This window comes from Bufo gargarizans, chromosome 3 (assembly GCF_014858855.1).
Source record: "Bufo gargarizans isolate SCDJY-AF-19 chromosome 3, ASM1485885v1, whole genome shotgun sequence".
Taxonomy (NCBI): Eukaryota; Metazoa; Chordata; class Amphibia; order Anura; family Bufonidae; genus Bufo; species Bufo gargarizans.
Genome location: NC_058082.1, coordinates 258530624 through 258554489, shown reverse-complemented (window position 1 = coordinate 258554489; position 23866 = coordinate 258530624). Strand labels below are relative to the sequence as shown.

At 43.8% G+C, this 23866-nt stretch overlaps 1 protein-coding gene across 1 annotated transcript in view; it reads left to right on the top strand.

Annotated features, from left to right (window-relative positions):
- Positions 1 to 943: 943 nt before the first annotated feature.
- The window catches only part of NF1 (neurofibromin 1), a 192512-nt gene continuing 169589 nt past the window's right edge, over positions 944 to 23866 (top strand). The window contains 9 exon segments of the mRNA XM_044285074.1: positions 944 to 1085; positions 2538 to 2621; positions 7705 to 7895; positions 9092 to 9198; positions 9315 to 9382; positions 12075 to 12150; positions 17443 to 17600; positions 19202 to 19375; positions 21123 to 21251. Of these exon segments, the coding sequence (XP_044141009.1) occupies positions 987 to 1085; positions 2538 to 2621; positions 7705 to 7895; positions 9092 to 9198; positions 9315 to 9382; positions 12075 to 12150; positions 17443 to 17600; positions 19202 to 19375; positions 21123 to 21251 (1086 nt within the window). The 5' untranslated portion in view covers positions 944 to 986.

The window sequence follows — 23866 nt, the reverse complement described above, 5'->3', positions numbered from 1 at the left end:
CGTTTAAAACTCAGGTCTTAATAAATGACCCCCCCCCAATACATTGGCAAAGTAGAATGGCTACAGGCAGTTGAGAACTTGAGACTCTATTCAAGTATTTCTAGGAGTAATAATAGATGGACTGCTCAATGAAGACTAAGGAAACATGCTCAAGATTTGTGGTTTTATGAGATGCATAATTAAGCAGATGTGTCAGGAGTGGTGACAGGTCCTCTGTTATGTCTCTTCATAAGGGTCCATTCACACGTCCGCAAAATGGGTCCGCATCCGTTCTGCACATTGTTAGGAGGCGAACTCTCCATCGGGTGCCATCTTACGGACAGGACCTGTATGTGAACAGCACAGTAGATTTACCTAAAAAGGGTATACGGCAACAAGTATATATTAGTACGTGCCATATACTGTAGTTATCTTACCTACATATTGGTCACAAGTAGTCAGAAAGTGGCCAACCCCTTTAAAGAGGTTGGCCCATCATAGACAATGGGGGCATATAGTTAGGATATGCCCCCATTGTCTGATAGGTGTGTGTCCTACACCGAGAATGGAGTAGGAGCAGGGAAAGTAGTGGAGGGCGCACTGCATGTGCAGCCGCCCTCCATTCATTTTATGGGGCTGCCGAAAATAAGATGGTAACGTCATCTCTAGCATTGCTGTGAGCTGCCCTGATGACTCCAGGTAAGTCACTTGCCTACAGGCAGGTACTTTTTAAAAAGTTTTATTTCTGCCAAACAGCACTGCTGAGAGCTTTACTGGAGACATCACTGTCAGCGTGTTTCGGTGCAATGTGACCTGCAGCGCCATGCCATTAGTTTCATATGCCAAAAGTTGCTGACAGGTTCCCTTTAGTAATTTGAGAGGGCTGAGCCTGTAGCTTTCAGTTGGGAACATATCCTAGTCCGAAGGCTTCTATATGTGTTCATTTTTCTTCTCTTCCGCAGCTTCCAATTAAAGCCGGGCAGCAGAATACACACACCAAAGTCAGCATGGAGCACAACAAGGAGTGTCTCATAAACATTTCCAAGTACAAATTCTCCCTGGTCATAAGTGGACTTACACACATCCTCAAGAACGTGAACATCATGGTAAGATTGATGCATCTATGTAGCCGGTTATGCTGTGTTGTTGGGGTATGCAGCTATTGGTGCTAGTCATAAATGAGCCTTAAATATTAAAGGGGTTTTCAGACTTTTTCATACTGATCACCTATTCTCAGGATAAGTCATTAGTATCTGATCGGTGGGGGTCCGACACCTGGGGCTCCTGTGAGTGCCTCGGCCTTCCTGCAGCTTACCCCAGGCCAGTGATGTCCCATTCATTGGTCATGTGACCTAGGCACAGCTCAAATGAATGGGGCTCAGCTGCGATACCAAGCACAGCTGCTATACAATGTACCACACTGTGCTTGCTAAGCTGTGAGGAGGTGGCATCTGTCTAGGGGTAGCAGGTGTCAGAACTGATGTGATGACCTGTTCTGCAGATACGTCATCGGTATGAAAGTCTGAAAACCCTTTTAAGGCTAAAGCAGGCCATACATTCAAAGACATACTGATAGGGACCTTAGATTGTGAGCCCCACTGGGGACAGTTGGATGCTGATGTCTGTAAAGCGCTGCGGAATATAGTAGCGCAATATAAGTGCATAAAATAAATAAATACATTCAGTAGCTGCTGTTCGGCTGTGAGCATACACATTAATTTCAGCCACGCTAGTTTGTATATTCAGTGGGAAGAGAGGAAAAGGCGCTGTTGGGCAGCTCAGGTGGCGATTATCTCCCAAAAGGATCAGACGAAAACATTCACTTCGCCTGATTCTTCTGTCCGTCATCGCCGTCTGTCGGGGAGGAGTCGGGAACTCCCCATAGACACTAGACTGTCGTCCAGTCCGCTTACAATACACTAGTGTATGAAGTCCTGAAGACTATACAGGCTTCTAGTTCATAGATGTATATACAAGCAGTTGCAAGCTGTATGTTTAACATTTTAAAAGCAACTTAAAAAAAAAAAGTCACAAGGGCCTCTTTTTTTTTTTTTATGCCGCCCTCACCACTTTTCCAAAAGGGGGCATGACAAGGGCGCGTGGCCAATACCTGAGACAAATGTATCTTCATTTACATTGGTTTTTTGGTGCAAATGAAGCCAGAAATCTACGGCAGGTCTTTATAAATCTCACCCTTTGTACCTAGGCCCAGCTAAGCTATGCACACTTTTCTGCAGTTTCCTAAAAAACAACCCAAAAAAACCAAAACCCTTTTTCCAGTAATGTTGCATCTGCATGATTCAAACTGCCATATTAAAAATGGTCTATTATGTGGGTGTGACACACGTACAGTTGTTAGTATACAGTGAGGCACATGTGTTATTTATTTGCTCCTTCCTTATTTTTCTGTATTGCTTGCTGCATGATGGCCGTTTGGTCCCTGTAGTCCAGTCAATGTAAACACTGAAAAATACATTTTTTTTGTTATATATTTATAGCATAATAGAAATATTAATATGGATGTCTGTAAAATCTGTCTCAATGTGTGTTTCCTACAGAAGATATACGGAGAAGCTGCTGAAAAGAATTTATACTTGTCTCAGCTGATTATATTGGATACACTGGAAAAATGTCTTGCTGGGGTGAGTGTGATAAAGTCTGAAGGTTTAGCATGTCAGGCTCGTTGCGGTGTACATACAACCTATTGGTGTGACATGTCTGTTGTAGTAGATGCTGTAATTCTGGAGCATCTAATCTTATGATTCTTTGTTGTGCTATTCCTTTATTAGTCCTTCTAGAAATTATAAATTCTATGCTAGCAGTATGCAACACTCATGCACCTTCATTGCAAACTACTTAATAACTTCTAGCAGAAATAATAGAGGAATGGCACAACAAAGAGTCACAAGAATAGATACTCCATAATTATTACAAGGGGGGTGGAAGGAGTTACTAAGACGTGGCAGAAGAGGTGACAGGTCCTCTGTATAATCTGCATTTTGACATATTACATACAGAGCAATTCAGTTAATATGTCAGATGTCACTAAACATCTTTTGATATCACTTTGGTGTTCAAGCTGGGATGAATGTCTGATTTGGTGGACACTTCATGGTGTCTGTCATTTTGCCAGAAAAAAAGTAGCACTGTATGCTGTGCTGTTATTTTTCCATCAAATCCAAAAGCTGAAAGAATCTCCTATACAGCCGCGCCATATAAACTCAAACCCCAAGCTCTGAAAAATCAAAGAATATTGGAGAGAAATCGGCAGTATAAAATTATAGGGGTTTTTGGGGATCCAGAATGTCAGGCCAGGGGGCAGTGCTGCTGGAGTGGCAGGGCATTGAACAGGTAAGGCTAGTTTCACCCTAGCACTTGTACATCCAGCAGGGAACAGCCTTCCAAATCTCTGTATTCCTGCATTGCCGGAAGCCGAGCCGGCCGTAACTAGGAAAATATGTCAAGAATCTGCTGGACTAAACTAAATCCGCTGTGCTCAGCGTTTTTTATCCGGCTGATTCTCTGCATATTTGCCGGATCTCTGCCGGTCTCCATTATAGTTAATGGGGCTGGATGACAATGCTGTAGCTTCCAGCAATGCAGGAATACAGAGAGATCCTGCAGACTGTTCTCTGCTGGATGTTTAAGCGTTAGGGCTCATGCGCTGCCCTTTCAGTTTGCACAGACACCATCCATGTGGCTGCCGCCTACAGATGCAGACCCATTCAACTGGAATGGGTCCGTGATTTGCCTACACTGCAAAAAAATAGCATTATGTCAGTGTTATACACTAGATTCCAGAGCTGTAAGGGTTACGTAGCATCACAAATTAATGTGATGCTATGCGACCCAGTCAGTGCTGGGAGGTCAGGACAGGAGTTGCCGCATACACACGCTGCGTGTCCAATGCGTGGAAGTCGCTCATCTGAAATGTAGGTGCAATGCCCTTTCCCTTTGATCTGTTAATTCTTGATCATTGACTGCCCTTTTAGAACATATAAAGGGAATCACATAAGTGTCATACCGTATATTGTTGGAAAGCCTTTTTCCTCGTGTAAACCATGCGAATTATATTAAAATAAAATGCCTCCTTTCTAGTACATCTTTTGCTTGTGAATGGCATAATGTGATTAGTGGTCTGCCAAGACATGAGGCCGGTCTGTGTATAGCAGGATAAGCAGTCACCATGTGATTTAATGAGTGCTTCCTCCGCTGGAACATATATTTGGCCAAATGCAGCACATTTGTAAGTGCATTTTACATTTGTGAGTGGTTCGGAGGGAGGAAAAGTGCAATCTGTTTTCTTACTGTGCGTCCTGCAGCAGCTGATCTTGTCATTGCCAGACTGTAAGGATGGCTTTTGCAGGTGTTTCCTAGTTTACTAAACCTGAACGAACTTCCCTTGGGGACACCCCTTCCGTCTGTCTGTTCATAGTGTGCTGTTCTTCCAAAATTTCTAAGATCTTATCTTACATTTTCTGTACATTTCTGCCACGCTAAGTAATACAATTTTGTCTTTGTGATACTTAAAGGGGTTGTCAGAGTTAATCTCAACAAAGATCAACACAAAATGATCCTATACTAACTCCTGCCTCTGCTTGTTCACACACTGGGGATGTGCCAGTATATGGTATCTGACGGCTGCAGCCACTGTCCTCAATGGTCTATTGCTGAGAACAGTGATTAGCTACTAGAGTCGAGGATGTTAATTGCGTAATGGATTCTGTTCTCACATAATTCAATGCCAGCAAGTGTATGGCCAGCTCCGAGGGCTCCGTTCTGCTGGCCATACACTTGTATTATGACAGAATGCAAAATGGAATGCCTCTAAAGGCGTTTAGTTTGGCATGCCGGCATTGAATTACGTTATGGATTCCGTGAGAACTGAATCTTACGTAATTCACTTAAACCCCCAAACTCGAATCTGCCAAAAGATAGATTCGCTCAAGTGACATTCCTCTTACCTGCACATGTCTGTGAATGTCACAGACTCTGGGATGTGCAGGTGTTTGGAACGTCACTGCTGAGTACAATGATTGGCTGTAGCGGTCATGTGCCCTATACTGGCAACCTCGCTGCAGTTTGTAAGCAAACAGCAAAGTACTGGACCAACGCTGCAGTGTTGGAGAAAGGGGTGAGTGTAAGATCATTTCTTATTTTAGGGTGTTGCAGGGCTAGATGAGATAAAAAAATTTGGGTCAAACCCTTTAAATTTTATATAGGTCTAGTCTTAGTGTACTTTCACACTAGCGGTTTTGTTTTCCGGTATTAAGTCCCGTCCTAGAAGCTCAACACCGTAAAAAAAAGCTGATCAGTTTTATCCTAATGCATTCTGAATGGACAGTATTCCGTTCTGGATGCAGCAGTTCAGTCCCGCTTACGTTTTTTGGACGGAGAAAATACCGCAGCATGCTGCAGTTTTATCTCCGGCCAGAAATACTGAACGCTTTCTGGAATGCCGGATCTGGCATAAATTTATATTGAAGTGTATTAGTGCGGATCAGGCATTAAAGGGCTTCTCGTCACCCCACTAAACTCATTATTATTATTTTTGGGGTACTGCGATATAGCTATACATTATGTTATGAATCATTTTCGTTCTGTAGATATGTAAAAAAAACGTACTTTTATAATATGCTAATTACCTGTCTACCAGCAAGTAGGGCGTCTACTTGCTGGTCGCAGCCGCAAAAAAACGCCCCCTCCTCCTGTTGATTGACAGGGCCAGCCGCGATCTCCTCCTCCGGCTGGCCCTGTCAGCATTTCAAAAATCGCGTGCCTGTGTTGATTTGGCGCAGGCGCTCTGAGATAAGGAGGCTTGCCTCCTCAGTACTCCCTCAGTGCGTCTGCGCCGATGACGTCTTCTCTTTCGGTGACGTCATCGGCGCAGGCGCACTGAGGGAGTGCCGAGTAGGCATTTGTGAGACTGATCTGCATCCGGATCAGTCTCACAACTGCTTTCAGTCAGCAGCAGATCGGCGGATCCGGCGGGCAGTTCCGACGACGGAACTGCCCGCCATATCACACTGCCGCAAGTGTGAAAGTAGCCTTACCTGCAGTTTTTTTCTTCTTCATTTTTTAAAAGCAGTTTTTTTATTTGCTGCTGTAGGAACATGTTTTAATGCCAACTGCAACACAGTACTGAACTTCTAGGACATGCCTGCAAAGTATAAGGCCATGGGTTCATTACAGTATGCAATGCTGGACATTATCTGGTATGCTCATATATACTGTATATCTGATAAAGGCCAAAAACACTGTGTGGCCACAGCCTTTTCCTGTTCTAAGGTGTTCTCCCGTCTTAGGCTTGCATGACATATCCACAGTATATGATGTAAGTGTCTAGTAGATTCGGGTCTCACCTCTGGGACTTGCATCTGTCTCCAGAACGGGGATCCTCCAACCTCCTTCCTGCAACCACTGAGAAGGAAGCAGAGGCCAAGCATGTGCAGCTCTCTTCATTCCATTAAAGTCCCAGAGGTGGGACCCACGGTTTTTATTTTGGGACATAAAACACAGCCAAATGTTACACGCTAGCCAATAGGAAATACTGCATTTTATTTATAGCGACTTTTAAGGCAGTGTTTCCTAGTGTTTTATGCTCTGGGCGTGTTTTTTGGTGGCAATTTTCCAATGGATTTCTCTAGGAAAAAGAAAAAATAAGACATTGTGTGACTAATGCCACCCCAAAAAGCACTTGCAAAAATGCATGCTAAAATTAAGTGCAGTGTGATGTGGCAGCACCCTCAGAGGGGTTTACCAATAATTACATTTTATCTAATGCCTGTAGCCTGCCTCCTGGAACAGAAGTTTCATACCTGCTCTTGACCACTCCACTCTTCTGTGCTTCCTCTGTGTCCATATTCTGGTCTCCAGAATTTTTACAGTCAGCACTGCATGGTCACTTGCACTGCTGCAGCCAATGGCTGGCTTCAGCGGTGATGTGGCCATAAGCTGCAGCAGAGCATTTGACCATGCCCACCACATAAAGTGTTTTTTTGCCACTGCTACTTGGAGCTGTAACCTAGAGGAGTGTTTCTCAACTCCAGTCCCCAGGGGCCCACCTGCTGGCTATAATTTGAGAATATCCCACAGATGCACTGACAATAGCGATATCCCCTGCTCGATACTAAGGAAATCCAGAAAACATGAAATGCTGGGGGTCGTGAGGACTGGAGTTGAGAAACGGTTAGATAACCTCTTGTTAAAGCCTCATGCACACGACAGTATGTATTTGCGGTCTGCAAAAAACGGATCCGCAAAAAATACGGATGACATCCGTGTGCATTCTGTATTTTGCGGAACGGAACAGCTGGCCCCTAATAGAACAGTCCTATCCTGTTCTGTAATGCGGACAATAATGGGACATGTTTTATTTTTTTTGCGCAACACAAATACGGACATACGGAAATGGATTGCACACGGAGTACCTTCCGTTTTTTTGCGGGCCCATTGAAATGACTGGTTCCGTATACAGTCCGCAAAAAAAAACGGAACAGACACGGAATGAAAATACGTTTGTATATATGAGCCCTAAATAAAATATTGGCCTAGGAGGACAAAAGATATCCATTGATTTCAAGGCTGTGTCATATCGCTCTATTTGTGATGCAATATCCATGCAGTAGGTCGGTAATAGTTGGCATTGCTACCAGATCCTGTAAAATCTTGCATTCTTATTTGATGTAACACAAGATATTTGAGATTTCCTCTCTACTCTTTCAGCAACCAAAAGACTGTATGCGATTGGACGAGACGATGCTTGTCAAGCAGCTGCTACCCGAGATTTGCCATTTTATTCATACGCATCGGGAGGGAAACCAGCATGCAGCCGAGCTCCGGATTTCTGCATCAGGAGTCCTGTTTTCTTTAAGCTGCAATAATTTTAATGCAGTTTTCAGTCGGATTTCAACAAGGTGTGAACTTTTATAGAGAAGTATCTAAAAAGTTATGGGATTGGTTAGATCTCAGGGTGGAAGCAGATGTCACAAAGTCACCTCTTCAGATATGTTACATATGAATACTAGTGTAAAGGGGATATCCGAGTTAACGAAAAGCCAGTGATTGGCTACAGCAGTGACGTGACGTCTCCAACTGTGTCACTGCTGCAGCCTGTAAATAGAAACTGGAGGTGATGACTGAAGCTAAAGCACTGGAAACATTGGGGAATTAAGTGGAGAGTACCTTATTGTTTGCCCTCAAGGATGTGTCTGCCCATAAGACACACCTAGGTTTTAGAGGAGGGAAAAAGAAAAAAGTACTTTTCTTCAGATCAGACCACCAATCAGACCCTCCAATGTTAATTAGACTTCGGTTCAGACCCCCAGTGTTAGGGCTCATTCACACGGCCGTGGTTTGCTTCCGCACCCGAGCCACAAAAAAATGCAGCTCGAATGCGTAACCAAACCTCAGTCGTGCGAATGAGCCCTAACTTCACTTCAAGGGGGCAGCAAAAGATGCAGACAGCACTCCATGTGCTGTCCGCATCCGTTGCTCTGTTCCGTGGCCCCTCAAAAATTATGAATCATGTCCTTTTTGCGGATGAGAATAGTCATTTCTATAAAGGGCGTTCCGTAAATTGAGGAAGGCACAAGGGCGGGATCCGTGTTTTGCAGATCCGCAAAATACGATATGTTCGTGTGACCTCATCTTGGACTCCCAATGTTAAGAAGACCCCAGCTCAGACCCCCAATCAGACCTCACATCAAACCCTCAGTGTTAATTAGAAATGAGCTAGAAAAAAAATAAAAACCTCACCTCTCCTTTGCTGGCTCGCACTAGAATATTTTGGGGTTCACCATTCCAAACCACTGTATTTAGTTGGAGCCCGTTCTCGCTATGCTTGGTCTCGTGGCTTGCATGCTATTAGATGTTCTAGAAACATTTATTGCATATGTGTATACATAAGTTGCTCCATTTCAAAGCTGTATAATGTTGTCCCAGAGGTTTCTAGTGCTCTTCTATATACTTTTATATTGGTTTTGTTTTTTTTGAATATATCTCAAACTTCTAAAAGTATATGGAGCCTTGTGTATTGAGCTGAGGTGTATATTTTACTACCCTAGTGCAGGATCTCTGTATGGTGTGTGACATAGTTGTTTCCTCTCTGAAGGCTACAAGAACTGACAGTTTGCTCTGAGGACAACGCTGATGTCCATGATATAGATTTGATACAGTACATCAACGTGGACTGCGCAAAACTTAAAAGGCTTTTGCAGGGTGAGTGGCAAGGGCACACATTATGCAAGTGATACCAACTTGTGATGTTTTTTTCCTTAGTACTGGGGTAATAGAATGTTATTGTAATGTACCTGACTGATCTTTTTGTTTTTTAGAGACAGTCTTCAAGTTTAAATCGCTGAAGAAGGTGGCCCAGCTGGCGGTTATCAACAGTCTTGAAAAGGTATGTAGACAATTCTATTGGTTGCTGTCCTGTGGATCTGTACGCTTGGCTTTCATCTGCCTTTTTAGTGTTCACTTCTGTAGAAACTATATTCTTAGTTGATACGCTTTAAAAACTGTGCAGAGCCAATGAAAGCTGCAGGGACAGAGCCATCAGAGCAGCACCGTTGCCCCCCTTTATTTATATTTTTGTTACCTTTTAACCTGTTAGTTACCACCCATACTCCTTTTTATGGTTTTCACGAAAGGGCCTTAGGCTGGGCCGGCGGTTTTTAGTTTTTTTATGGTGGCCCAGTCTAAGGGTACTTTCACACTAGCGTTTTTCTTTTCCGGCATAGAGTTCCGTCACAGGGGCTCTATACCGGAAAAGAACTGATCAGGCATATCCCCATGCATTCTGAATGGAGAGTAATCCGTTCAGTTTGCATCAGGATGTCTTCAGTTCAGTCGTTTTGACTGATCAGGCAAAAGAGAAAACCGTAGCATGCTACGGTTTTTTCTCCGGCGAAAAAAACTGAAGACATGCCTGAACGCCGGATCCGGCATTTTTTCCCATAGGAATGTATTAGCGCCGGATCCGGCATTCAGAATACCGGAATGCCGGATCCGTCGTTCCGGCATGCGCATGCGCAGATCGGTAAAAATGCGAAAAATGTACAAGACGGATCCGTCGGTCCGCATGACAAGCGGAGAGACGGATCCGTCCTTGCAATGCATTTGTGAGACGGATCTGCATCCGAAACCGTCTCACAAATGCTTTCAGGCAGCAGCAGATCGGCGGATCCGGCGGCCAGTTCCGACGACGGAACTGCCCGCCGGATCACACTGCCGCAAGTGTGAAAGTAGCCTAAGCGCTGCACGGGTCCCTTGGGGCTCAGCTCTCACGTGAGAGCTGCGTTTCTGCTCTTACAGCCCGGACTGTCAGGAGTGCAGATCTGGGCTGTTTAACGCTTTACGTTAAAATGGTGCCCACTGCATGTAAAGAGCTGACAGAGGGAGCGGACTCCCTCTGTCCCCTAGCGACACCCTGCAAATGCGATTGCGGGGTGCCGATGTGTTTAAAGGCTGGCTGGACTCTGATATAGGCCCCAAACCAACCTTTAGCACTTTTCCATTAGGCTGTGCCTCTCTGGCACAGCCTGCTGGTCAGTGTCAGTAAAGCACTGACATTAAAATGAAATGCACTATAGCAGTGATAGGCAAACTGCGGCTCTCCAGCTGTTGCAGAACTACAACTCCCAGCATGCAAAGACTGCCTACAGCAGGGCATGGTGGGAGTTGTAGTTTTGCAACAGCTGGAAAGCTGCAGTTTGCCTATCACTGCACTATAGGGATAGTGCATTGTATTTCAAAATCAATCAAAATATGTTATAGTCCCCATGTGGTAGAAAAAAAACACATTTATGAAATAAATAAAAATTCCAGGAAAAAATAAAAAATAAAAATTCTATTGAAAATATGCTTTTAAATGAAAAAATTGCAAAAAAATTAATAAAATCTCCCCCATGCTTGGTATCACCACATCCTTAACGACCTGCACTTTTACAATATCATGTAAATTATCCCCTACGGTGAACGCCGTAAATAAAAATAAAATGACAGAATTGCTAATTTATTGCCACTAAAAAAACTTTATAACAATCTATCAAAAAGCGTCATTTACTCCAAAATGATACGAATGAAAACTAAAAGTCCTCTCACAATTCCATAAAAATATAAAAGTTGCAGAAATATACTCTTCCTTTTTAAAAAAAGGGGTTTTATTGAACAAAAGAAGTAAAACAGAAAAAAACTATATGTACTTGGTATCCCTGTACGTGTACTGACCAAGAGAATAAAAATATTATGCAATTTATACAAAAAAAGCTATAAATTGTATAAAGTAAATACTCAGTAGCAGTATTGCTGTTTTTCTCATCTCCCTCCCAGAAAGAGTTAATAAAAGTTAATCAAAGTTATGTGTACTCTACAGTCCTATAGACCGTGAATGGAGTGGTGGTCATTTATGTGCACCATTGGGCAATTCAGACGGGGAGTCATTGGTTAAACTGTTAAACCATACTCATTGTCTTGTAGGGATAGTTGAGCTGAGTGTAATTATAGTTTTCACTTCCATGATCTGTTGCTTCATTCTGGAGAAAAACGACTTTTAATCCATAAGCAGATTAGGAGTTAAGTGCTCGGAGGATGGGCCCAAACCACTGTTTGCACCTCTGCTTCTCCTGCATCCTCCTCCAGTCCTTGCATCTCCTTGAGACGGTTATCTTGCCTGGCCGTGTTAATCAGGATGGAGATGGAGGGCTGGAGGAGTAGGGGTTCCACAGAGTGGCTTGGGCTCACCCTTGTTGCACTTAACTGCTCAGTGGGGAGACACGGACAGAAACCCCACAGAAGCACTCCGTAGTGCTTTAGTGGTCTTCAGATCTGTGCCACCCTTCCGCACTGTACCGTTTCTCCTGGATTGTGGAGACAAATTTATTTTTCTTCTTCTCCAGAACGAAGCAACAGAAATAAGTTATCATTACATTCAGCTGAGCTAGGCCTACAATGCAATGTGCCTGGTATAATACTGAATTTCTTGGTTACTTGGTGACAATCGGTCTTGTTTCTATTTGTATTGTTTATTGAGATCCTAATACATTATTATATCATTTTAAGTAAAAGCTGACATCAGGTTTTTTTATGGTTTGCAGGCATTCTGGAATTGGGTAGAAAATTATCCTGATGAGTTTACAAAATTGTACCAGAGACCTCAGACGGATATGGCAGGTACGGCTTCTTATAACAGTGAGTTCACACACACACACAGTAGTTGTCGCCTGAAACAGAGTTTGGTCTTCGCAGTTGTCAGCCAACCAGTTGCGCTTTCATCTCTTGCTAAAGTCCTGCCGTATTGGATTTTTAGTCATTTATTTCTTTGCTGAAGGCCCCATTCACAAAGGGCTGGCCAATTTACTGGTTGTGAGGAATATGAGGAGTTGTGATTTAATGCCTGCCCATTTGCTCTGAGTGAGGCGTAGTTGGCAGAAGAAACAGGCTCCACAGATGGCCCTGCCTCAAAGTGATGCTCGGGGGTTGAGCTGGTCAACTACAACAAACTAATTCTCTATGCCTCATGAAACTGGGAGTTCACAAGGAATTATGAAATGACCGTACATCTCAGACATACACTGGTTAGATGCACAGAACTCAAGGTAGAAGTGCAGCAACAACGCCATGTTTGGTCTCCAAAAGCACCAGCGCTCTGGGTGGATCCATTGGAACCAGAACAATCTCCCTATGACCTTTCGGTGAGGAGCTGTGACCCATAATGTGTTTATGGATTTCTAGCTGCCAGGCCAAAGCGAGGGGGGAGTGGGATCCTCCCAGGGGGAGGGGTGTGACCAACTAAGGGTTAAAGTGCCCATGCAGGGCAGTGGCCATGGTCTTTCTCTGAAGGGAAGTCACGCCGGGTATTGTGTTTTGGAGGGACCTGGAAATCCTGCTTACGTCACCGCTTACCGTTTGACTGTAGCATCCAACCATGCAAGATTACAGCTTTAAAGGCCAACATGCATATCCAGTAACTGATTTGATCTGTTAAGGTCTCATTAACATGACCGTATGAATGAGCGCGCATCCACTCCGCAATTATGCGAAACTCGCATGGACCCACTTATTTCAATGGGGCCGCAAAAGATGCAGACGGCACACTGTGTGCCGTTTGCATCCGTAGTTCTGTTCCGTGGCCCTGAAAAAAATATAGAGAATGTCCTATTTTTGTCTGCAATTGCAGACAATAATAGGCATTTTTAATGATAGCGGCGGCCATCTGCGGTCCACAAATTGCGGAACGCACACGGGCCTGTATTCGTATTTTGCAGATCCGCAAAACACTACAGTCGTGTGAATGTAGCCTTACTCTGATTGTACCATAATCTGTATTTGCATATCAGACCATTGTATATAATCTGTATGTGTATAGTGTTGTCTAGTGTGCCCTTAAGGCAATTGAATATTATATTTATTCTTGCGCTCTTTTGTCTCGATTCACGAATCCTCACGTACGTGGCTCGGTATTATATTATATGCTACCTGGGTTGGTTACTGACCCTATATAACCCCATTAACGGACTGGGCTTATATCTAATGAGCAACTGGTGGCTGTTTACCAGGCTGGCAGTTCTCTGTTTCATTGGGGCAGTGAAAGGGCATTCCCAGCTTGTCAGGGTTGTGCCACGCTGTAGGTCGCGTGGGCCACTTTTTCTCACTCCCTGTCCCTCCCTGTGCCCGTGTGGACTGGTGGTGTTAGTGTAAAACTGCCAAGCTGGCGTTACGTACTCCCAGGGAGGGCGTAACGTCAAGTATTGGTAACCAGAGACGAAAACGTACTGTGTGATCCTGGCGTACAGTGACGTCAGACCAGGTGCGGTTTGTCACACCAGTATTTACTATATACCGGGCTATTAAGAAATGGAGATATCACCGTTTCTTAATTACTGCTGTATTTTAGTGACCTCATAGGAGTGGTCGCACTTGACAGTGCTGACCGGTTCTACAATGGGCACTGTGAATGTCAAGACTTCTGAAGGCTCCAGATGCCGCCAGCAAGCAGCACTCCTGCCGACATGTGTATATCAGCTGCAGTGCAGCAACCGACCAGCAGGCAGTTTACTTGCTAATGTTCAGCAAGCAGCTGGGCTTAGTAAAGTGCCTGCTGGGCGGGTGCTGCACTGCTGATATGTATGCATCCGCGGGTCTAACCCATCAGCTTGGAGAGTCTTGCCTTGTCACCGCCCACATCCTGTTTACTGAGGCTGCGCGGCGGATTCAGAGCTCAGGTCGGGTCCTATGAACTTCCCAGCCAGGTCCAGGTTACTTATAGAGGAGTGCGTGTGTCTACTAAAGGTATCACTGCCACATGGAGCGCTCCTTTCCTGCCTAGATGGCTGTGCTGAGTGCATAGACAGATGTATGTACATCGTCTCACCCCATGGAGCAGAAGGCTGCTCACTGAGTATTGGCAGGCGTAAGGGATCCTTAGTATTGCCACTATCAATATTATAATGACCTATCTTATTAATTATTATGGGACTAGAAAGTGATATTGTATGTAATGATATTTGCTTCTTCACTTTTCCATACTGAAAATACTTAAAGGGGTTATCCAGTAAATTATATTGATGACCCATCCTCCTTGTTGGTCATCAATATTAACTCAGCGGGGACTTGACACCGGAACCCTTGCCGATCAGCTCTGTGACCGCAGCTGCCTCTTCCTAGGCCATGTGGCATATCTGTACGTCGGTCACGTGGCCTAGGTGCAGCTCAGTTCCATAGAAGTGAAAGGGGCTGAGCTGCAATACCACGCACGGCCACCATCCAATGTACAGCGCTGTGCTTGGTAACCAGTGAGGAGGCCGCAGTGCTTACCGGAGCTCCAGTGAGCACGGCGTCTCCTTGTAACATCTGATCGCAGGAGTGCTGGGACCTGGACACCCTCCAATGTGATATTGAGGACCTATCCTGAGGATAGGTTATCATTTCCTGGATAACCCCTTTAAAATACTATTTGCTGTTCCTGGTTAAAGTCCCCCCTTCTATATGGAACTACAAAACTCAGCAGTCCATGATGGTTGTAGACCTTCAGGACCTGCTGGGAGTTCTAATTTCCTGTATAAAACATGGCACCTTCTGAACGGGTTACTGAGTTTTCAAAAGAGTGCTGAGACCCCAATGGTCGCTAAATGAGGGGAGTGAAGCGTGCACATATCTTGCTCTCTCCTACCTGCAGATTACGAAATTGAGATGGGCCCATAGACTTCTATTGAACCCATCTCCTGCAGCAAAGAGAGGAGAGAGAGCGCGATATGTGAGCACTTTTCCCCCCCCTCATTCTAGTGGTGATTGGGGTCTCAGCATTGTTTTATTTCTTCTAAATGGGTATTTATCGCGATGTATATTGTTATTGCGATACATTTCTTAAAGGGAACCTGTCACCTCTACTATGTGACCCTCATTGAGCATTTCTAAATGTTCATTGTGTTACCCTAAACATATAAATTACACTTTTAATTTCATCTGCAGACGAATTAAATAAGTAAAAGTAATACATTTTTGTACTTACCGCCTTTTATGCGAGTTAACATAAAGGAGTCAAATCTTACTTGTGTGACCAGAGAAGAGTCTGGTTTTCTGGGAGTCAAGCTTTTCAGCTCCGCCTAAGAAACGCCCCTATAGATTAAAATCTTGCGCATTCGCAATAGTCAGTACGGGCAAGACGACGTTGCGTAAGTGTTTCCACACTACCACGTGATCTACCTAGTTCCCGCAGTAATGCGCACTCCCTAATTACTTGCGCTATCTTCTGTCGCAGGGGGACCGGATAGTTGAGAACAATCCAGCACGTAGTGGCGTGAGGGGACATACTTAAAGAGGACCTTTCACCAGAATTAAACTTCTAAAGTAACTATACAGGCATGTAGAGCGGTGCCCAGGGACCCCCCTGCACTTAGTGTTATACCTGGGCGCCGCTCCGTTCTCCCGTTATAGCCTCCGGTATCTTTACAGTTAGGCTCCACCCAGGGGAACCTGCCGGCGCCTCCTTCTCCCATGCTGCAGCGCTGGCCAATCACAGCGCTCAGCTCATAGCCTGAGAGAGAAAATAGCCTCTCAGGCTGTGAGCTGAGCGCTGTGATTGGCCAGCGCTGCAGCATGGGAGAAGGAGGCGCCGGCAGGTTCCACTGGGTGGAGCCTAACTGTAAAGATACCGGAGGCAATTACGGGAGAACGGAGCAGCGCCCAGGTATAACAGTAAGTGCAGGGAGGTCCCTGGGCGCCGCTCTACATGCCTGTATAGTTACTTTAGAAGTTTAATTCTGGTGAAAGGTCCTCTTTAAGTATCTGATTAGCCTAACTAAGAAAGGGCTAGTGCGCGATTTCGGGCGAGATCACAAGCGGTGAGGGGGGAGATTTGCTGTCAAAGTCTAGTGGGAGGGAAATAGGCGCTGATGGTGTGAGGGAAAGGAATTATTTAATGAGCATAACGGCGGGAAAGCATTAGAGGGTGATATACTAGGACATGTTAGTCCTGAGAAGGTTATGGATGAATCGCTAGGAACTATCAAGGTAGACAAGCTTAAAGGTACATTCAGTTTTATATGTGAAAACGTGGTGACTGGTTCCCTTTAAATACCGTTATCGTGGGAATATTTTTGATATCGCCCATCCCTGCATTCACACAACTGTATTTTTGGTCTGCATCCGATCCGCATTTTTTGCGTATAGAATGCTGACCCGTTCATTTCAGTGGGTCCGCAAAAAACCTGTATGTCCGTTCCGTAGCCCCCCCCAAAAAAGAACATGTCCTATTCTTGTAAGTTTTTTGGACAAGTATATTCATTATTACAATGGATGCGCAAAAAAATAAAAAAATAAAAATTCAACACAAATGTTATCTGTAATTTTTTGCAGACCTCAAAATGCATCCGCTTGTGTGAATTCACCCTAAGGCCTCATGCACACGACCGTATGTATTGTATTTTGCGATCCACAAAAAATACGGATAACTTCCGTGTGCATTCCGTATTTTGCAGAACGGAACAGCCAGCCCCTAATAGAACAGTCCTATCCTTATCCGTAATGCGGACAATAATAGGACATGTTCTATTTTCTTTGTGGAACGGACATACGGAAACTGAATGCACACGGAGTAACTTCTGTTTTTTTTTTTTTTGCTGACCTATTGAAATGAATGGTTTCGCATACGGTCCGCAAAAAGAAAAAAAAACGGACACGGAAAGAAAATACGTTAGTGTGCATAAGCCCTTATACGGATGTATTTTCGTACATTGACCACAGAGAACTAAAAAGGTAGTAATGTTCTGTAATGGGGACGGTGCTGGTTTTAAAGACAGTTCTCACTGTTGCATGTTCTAGTGTGTGGTGGTATTTTCAAAGACATCTGGAACTGTTGAATTGTTATCACTACTTCACATAGATGGCTTTTGATCTACAGGTATAGTTTTTTTTAATGCTGAATATGTTCATGAAAATAACAGATTTTTCTTTTGTAACTTCCAGACTGTGCAGAGAAGTTATTTGACTTGGTGGACAATTTTGCAGAAAGCAACAAGCGGAAAGTAGCTGTATGGCCCTTGCAGATCATTTTGCTAGTTCTGTGTCCTGAAATTATCCAGGACATTTCTAAGGAAGTTGTAGAAGAAAACAAAATGAACAAGGTGAGTTGGGTAAATCCTTATTCTTGTTTTATACCACAAGATGTAAAAAAAAAAAAAAAAAATCTTCCTTACGTCCTTCAACAAAATTTAAATCATACCTTATATTTTAGAAAATTGAAGAATAAGAAAAATATTAATTATTTATTTTAAAGCTCAATTCATTCCATGGCGCTGTACATTCAGACAGGGTTACATAAATATAAAAATACAAGAAACTATTAACAGACTGGTACAGAGACGTAGAGTAATCTGCCCACAAGAGCTTACAATCTATAAAATTGTAGATCGAATACTGCCAATAAACTCCCCTCTAAGGCTACTTTCACACTAGCGGCACAGACCTCTGGCAGGCTGTTCCGTCGGGTGACAAAGGCTATGTCATAGCCGAAACGTAGCAATTCTTTTGTAACCACGTTTTTACATATAAACAGTCCCCAATAAAGGGATTTTTTCACCGGACATGCTGCCTCCGCTATTGCTCATTGGACTGTATACTTAGGAGGCTGTGTGGATTTAGGGCTCCAGGTGGGCTGTTGCATTCCGGCTGACCGCAAGATCTGGTGAGTGCGACTCCTGATTGATGTATTGTACTATTCCGTCGGGTGAACAGCCTGTCGGATCCGTCCTGCTGCTAGTGACCGTGTGCCTCCGGACTGCCACTCCGTCCCCATTGACTCTAATGGGGGGGGGGGGGGGGGGGGAAATTCCGGCGAGGCACGGCAAGAGGCTGCTGGAATAAATGTCGGACATTTCGTAGTTTTTTTTCCGAAAGCCTCTCACCGGAACTCTGCCCTCATTATAGTCACATTACCACCTAAGAGCTGTCAATACATGTCCAGCAACTAGCTTGTGCATCGCAAGATTACGGCGCTCTAGCTTTGTGACGTCGAGGAGCAAGGAGGAGATTCGGCGTATGCGGGGTGTGGCTGGGCTCCGAAAATGTTAGTGACAGCTCCTTGGGCTTCTTACTTGCCTCATTTACATGTCTATACAATCGTTTTTTCACACAATGAAAGCACAAAGAGCTATGGGGAGTGTATATTGCGGATGTGCTAGCGGTCATCTAGCAGCCCATGTCCTCAGCTCTATACCCAAAATCCAGATGACAGGTTCCCTTTAAGTACCTGATTCTCCCAGTGCTCATTACGTACCAAGACATTGGCAGTGAGGAGGGTTTGGGTGGCCCCCTTGGCATCTGCCCACTGGGACATTTCTCTGAAGGGCCTATGGCCTGTTTACCCCTGCCTTTGTTCTGTGAGGACTGCGGACTCTTTCCCACTTCCCATTCAGGACACATGCACACTTAGCCAAATTGAGCATGCATGTATATGGGGCGCCTGAAGGAATAGCTGGTGGCATTCAGTAGTCTAATGTGAATGGCCAGCTTTATAAATTAAGGCTAAATATTAAAGTAGTAAACCATATTCACATAGCTGGTGTATTTCATGCAAATCATATGTTTTACAACTTACTGCACATATGAAATATGCATTAAACCTCATTACTGTAAAACTCCCATTTCTTTCTTGCCTACATCAAATTGATCATTTTGTAAGCAGTCATTTTTGCTGGCTTAACTCGTATGAAAACTCTGTTTGCAGAAACTATTTCTTGAAAACCTCAGGAAAGCTTTAACTGGGCATGGCGTAGGAAAACCACTGACTGAAAGTGCTGCAATTGCTTGTGTCAAGTTGTGCAAGGCTTCCACTTATGTCAATTGGGAGGATAATTCCGTCATATTTCATCTTGTCCAGTCTTTAGTCATTGACTTGAAGGTAGGTGTGATGCTAATGTCTAAAACACGGATATGTGGTAGGCTTCCGCTTTCCTGTTCATGATTTAGAAACAACTGTTCCTGATGTACTGAAAGCACTACCTGCATTGTCAATGTACATTTTTACGCTCTGAAATTAGTTTAATTTCTGGTATTTATAAATGATTGGTGAGATGCGCCATACGTATCCGGTGGCTGCTGGTGCTTTAAAGATGGCGCTGGTTCAGGAGCTAAGCTGGCGCAATTGCTGGTAGGTGCCTTCTGTGTTACACAAAGTCTATGGACAGTGTCCACGATTGAGTTTCCTTAGGTGGATTAAAAGTAAAAAAGAAAAGTTTTTAAAATATAAAAAAATATATATATATAAAATCGGGCAGCACTCCAAGACTTGAAAAGATGTGGTGTATTTATTCACCCACCCACATGGGTGAATAAATACACCACGTCTTTTCAAGTCTTGGAGTGCTGTCCGATTTTTTTACGTATTTTAAGGGTAAGAAGCAAATTCCCTTGGACCTTGCACCTGAGCCCGGTCACTGGTGCCGCCGAATTTCTTTATTCATATATATATATATATCTATATATCTCTATCGAGAGAGAGAGATCTCTAATTGCCCAGGCTAATAAAAACCACATGTGGATTGTTAGCTTTCCTTTGTTCTTTCCTGTGTGTATTATTCCAACATTACTGAAAAAGGCAAATGGTTCTAAAATAGACATGAGTGAAAAACCCAGAAGAGGAAGATCTTTGTGTGTAGATTCTGTAGCCTTCAAAACGACTGTGCACAAAACTGCGACCTTGCAAACTAATGGTATATGCCCCCATTGTTTTAAATGGAAAAAGCCCCTTTAAAGGGAACCTGCCATCACCTTTATGCAGCCCATACTAACGGCAGTATAAAGTAGAGACAGGTGAGTTGATCTCAGCGGTCTGTCATTTATAAGATAAAAGTAAGTGGTTGCTGAGAACCAACATCACAATCATTGCAGACTGGGCCTGGAAAAGAGTCCCGGCCACCTGAGAAGAGTCCTGGTTACTCATGAATTCCTGCTCTCCTGCCCACCTGCTGATGGCTGACAGTCTTCTACCTAGTTTTCTCCCTTTCTGTCTAGGAGAGAACTGCCAATCATCAGCAGATGGGTGAGAGCAGGAGATTATAATACCCATGACTCTTCTCAGGTAGATTTGACTCTTCTCAAGGCCTGAGCTGCAATGATTATGATGCTGGTTCTCAGCAACCACTTACTATTAACTGATGAGTGACACAGCACTGACATCAGCATTTCTGACACTAGTTTATGCTGCTCTCAGTGAGGTCGGCATAACGTTGATGACAGGTTCCCTTTAAGTACAGATTTTAAAAATCTCATGTGTACAGTGCCAACATTTTCTGCTAGGAATTTGACCTGCTGTTCAGATTTTAAAAGTGCAACGGTAGTTGTTTCTGCAGATTGTCAGTGCATATGTCAAAATACAGATGACGTCCGTGTGACATCCGTATTTCATCCATTTTTTTCCCCCGGATCCCTTGTAACAATACCCATCCTTGTATGCAAAATGGACAAGAATAGCACATCTTTTTTTTTTTTTTGCAGCCCATGCGGTTATACGGAAACGGAATGCACACTGTCGAACAAATATGTTCGAGTGCATAAGCCCTAATCCAGTGTTCTTTATGCTCACATTTTAATTGAGCCCCTCTAGTAATTTGCTTTCATTAATTAACGTGTGCCCCTTGTCTTTTTAGAATTTGCTGTTCAATCCCAGCAAACCTTTCTCGAGAGGTGCAGGAAACCAGAATGCAGATGTGGATCTTATGATTGACTGCCTTGTTTCTTGCTTTAGGATCAACCCTCACAACAACCAGCATTTCAAAGTATGTGTGCTGTGTTTATTCTGTAACATAGGTTTTTAACTTCTTTACTAAGCTGGTTTTGTGTGTCCATGCCTTGCCTCTCTTGCAATCCCCCCCATTCTGAGATCTGTGCTTTAAAGGGCTTCTGTCACCCCACTAAGCATTTTTTATTTTATTTTTTTGTGTACTTATAATCCCTATACTGCGATTTATCCATACATAATGTAATTAATCATTTTGGTTCCGTAGATTTTGCTAAAAACATACTTTTATAATATGTAAATTACCTGTCTACCAGCAAGTAGGGCGGCTACTTGCTGGTAGCAGCCGCATCCTCCTATCATAATGACCCCCCCTCCGCATGTTGATTGACAGGGCCAGCGAACGGGATCGTTCTCTGCTGGCCCTGCCTGTTTGCATTCAAAATCTGGCGCCTGCGCCGCGTCCGTACCTGTCTTCAATCGGCGCAGGCGCACTGAGAGGCGGCTGCTCCATCCTCAATGCGCCTGCGCCGGGTGTAGATGTGACGTCATCGGCGCATGCGCATTGAGGATGGAGCGAGCGAGCGGCCTCCTCTCAGTGCGCCTGCTCCGATTGAACACAGGTACGGCTGCAGCGCAGGCGCCAGATTTTAAATGCAAACAGGCAGGGCCAGCAGAGAACGATCCCGTCATTATGATAAAAGGATGCGGCTGCTACCAGCAAGTAGCCGCCCTACTTGCTAGTAGACAGGTAATTTACATATTATAAAAGTACGTTTTTAGCAAAATCTACTGAACCAAAATGATTAATAACATTATGTATGGATAAATCGCAGTATAGGGATTAGAAGTACACAAAAAAAATATAACAGTTTAGTGGGGTGACAGAAGCCCTTTAATCATAATTATTTTAAATTACTGCAGCCTCTTCAGAAAAGGACCTATTGTTTAAATTCCTTGTTTAATATGTTATTAATAATTTTTGATTTTTATTTATTTTTCGTTTAGTCTATATTAAAATTATCCTGAATCCTGCAGTTTTCAGTCTGGGCCTCATAGTAGGCTAACACTTTCTGTTCTGTAGATTTCACCTTACAGCAGTCAATCGTATCACAGGCAAGATTACAATGCATGGTGATTTTATTAAATTTTTTAAATAAAATTAGTGGCAGGTAACACCATTGTCTGTGTAGGTAAGGGTCTTCTGTAGAACTTGGGTAGCTATTGTCCACATGGCTGCTGTAAAACCTATCGCTAAATGCTACGTATCATTTTATGGTTTTATTTAGTAAAAAAGAGGACCTTTCACCCCCAAAAAAAATTAAACTAAAGACATAGCGTTACTTACATGCCCCCGGTATTGCTTAATCATGAATTCATTTTTCTTTCTGTGCCCCCGTTTGTCCGCGCAGTCCCCCGGAATATTTCCCGCCTTGTATGCTAATGAGCTCGGCTCAACTGGGCTGGTGTTAAAAGTTCTCCCGGGCGTGCCATCATTCTTCTCCCTGGCACGGAGCGCATCCAATCAGCGCGCTCCGCTCTTAGCCAGGGAGAAGACGCTCCAGTTCTCACGAGATGGCACCGGCTCCGGATAGATGAAATCGCTCCAGTTCTCGAGAATCTCGCGAGAACTGGAACGTCTTCTCCCTGGCTAAGAGCGGGGCGCGCTGATTGGATGCGCTCCGTGCCAGGGAGAAGATTGCCACGCCCGCCATTGAGCCGAATGGCTCATTAGCATAAAAGTCGGGAAATATTCCGGGGGGCAGCGTGGACAGACTGGGGCACAGAAAGAAAAATGAATTCATGATTAAGCAATACCGGGGGCATGTAAGTAACGCTATGTCTTTAGTTAAATGTTTTTTTGGGGTGAAAGGTCCTCTTTAATGTTTAGAGGTAGCTATACACACTAGATTGAAGTAGGAATAGCCGTTTAACAGTTGACTGACTGTTATGCTCATTTTATTCCATAGTGGTTGTAAAAGTTATTCTAACTAACTGTACATGTTCAGTGACACTAGGAGAAGGATGGGGAGTTCGGTTAGAGAACTTTTTTATTTTTATTTTTTCTCTTTGTAAATTTTGGTTTTATTAGTTTTAAAACATAACAAACTAAAACTTTTATTAACAATGCACAAGGTTCCATCCATATACTACAACTCTTTGAAGAGATCTATTGTCTGACTATCAGATGAAAATTTCTAACACGTCTGACATGTGTTACATCTGTGTCATTGGTTGGCTCAAGCAATTGCTCGTTAACAGTGGATCATTTTGATTGACATTTGACTGTTTTGTTGAACTTTAATATTTGAGTTTCTTAAAGAGGTTGTGCTGAATTTAAGGGCTCATTCAGGCGGCCATATGAATGAGTCTGCAGCCATTCCACAATTTTGTGGAATGGCTGCAGAGACATTCATTTCTATGGGGCCTCAAAAGCGGCGGACATTACACATTAAACTGTGGCTCTGTAGAAAAGCTAGAGCATGTCCTATTCTTGTCCGCAATCGCGGACAAGAATAGGCATTTTCTATTATAGTTGCGGCCATGTGCAGTCTGCAAAGCGTGGAACGCTCACGGACGGTGTTAGTGTTTTGCGGATCTGCAAAACACTGCGGTTGTCTGACTGCACTCTAAAACTTATTCCCTATCCACCAA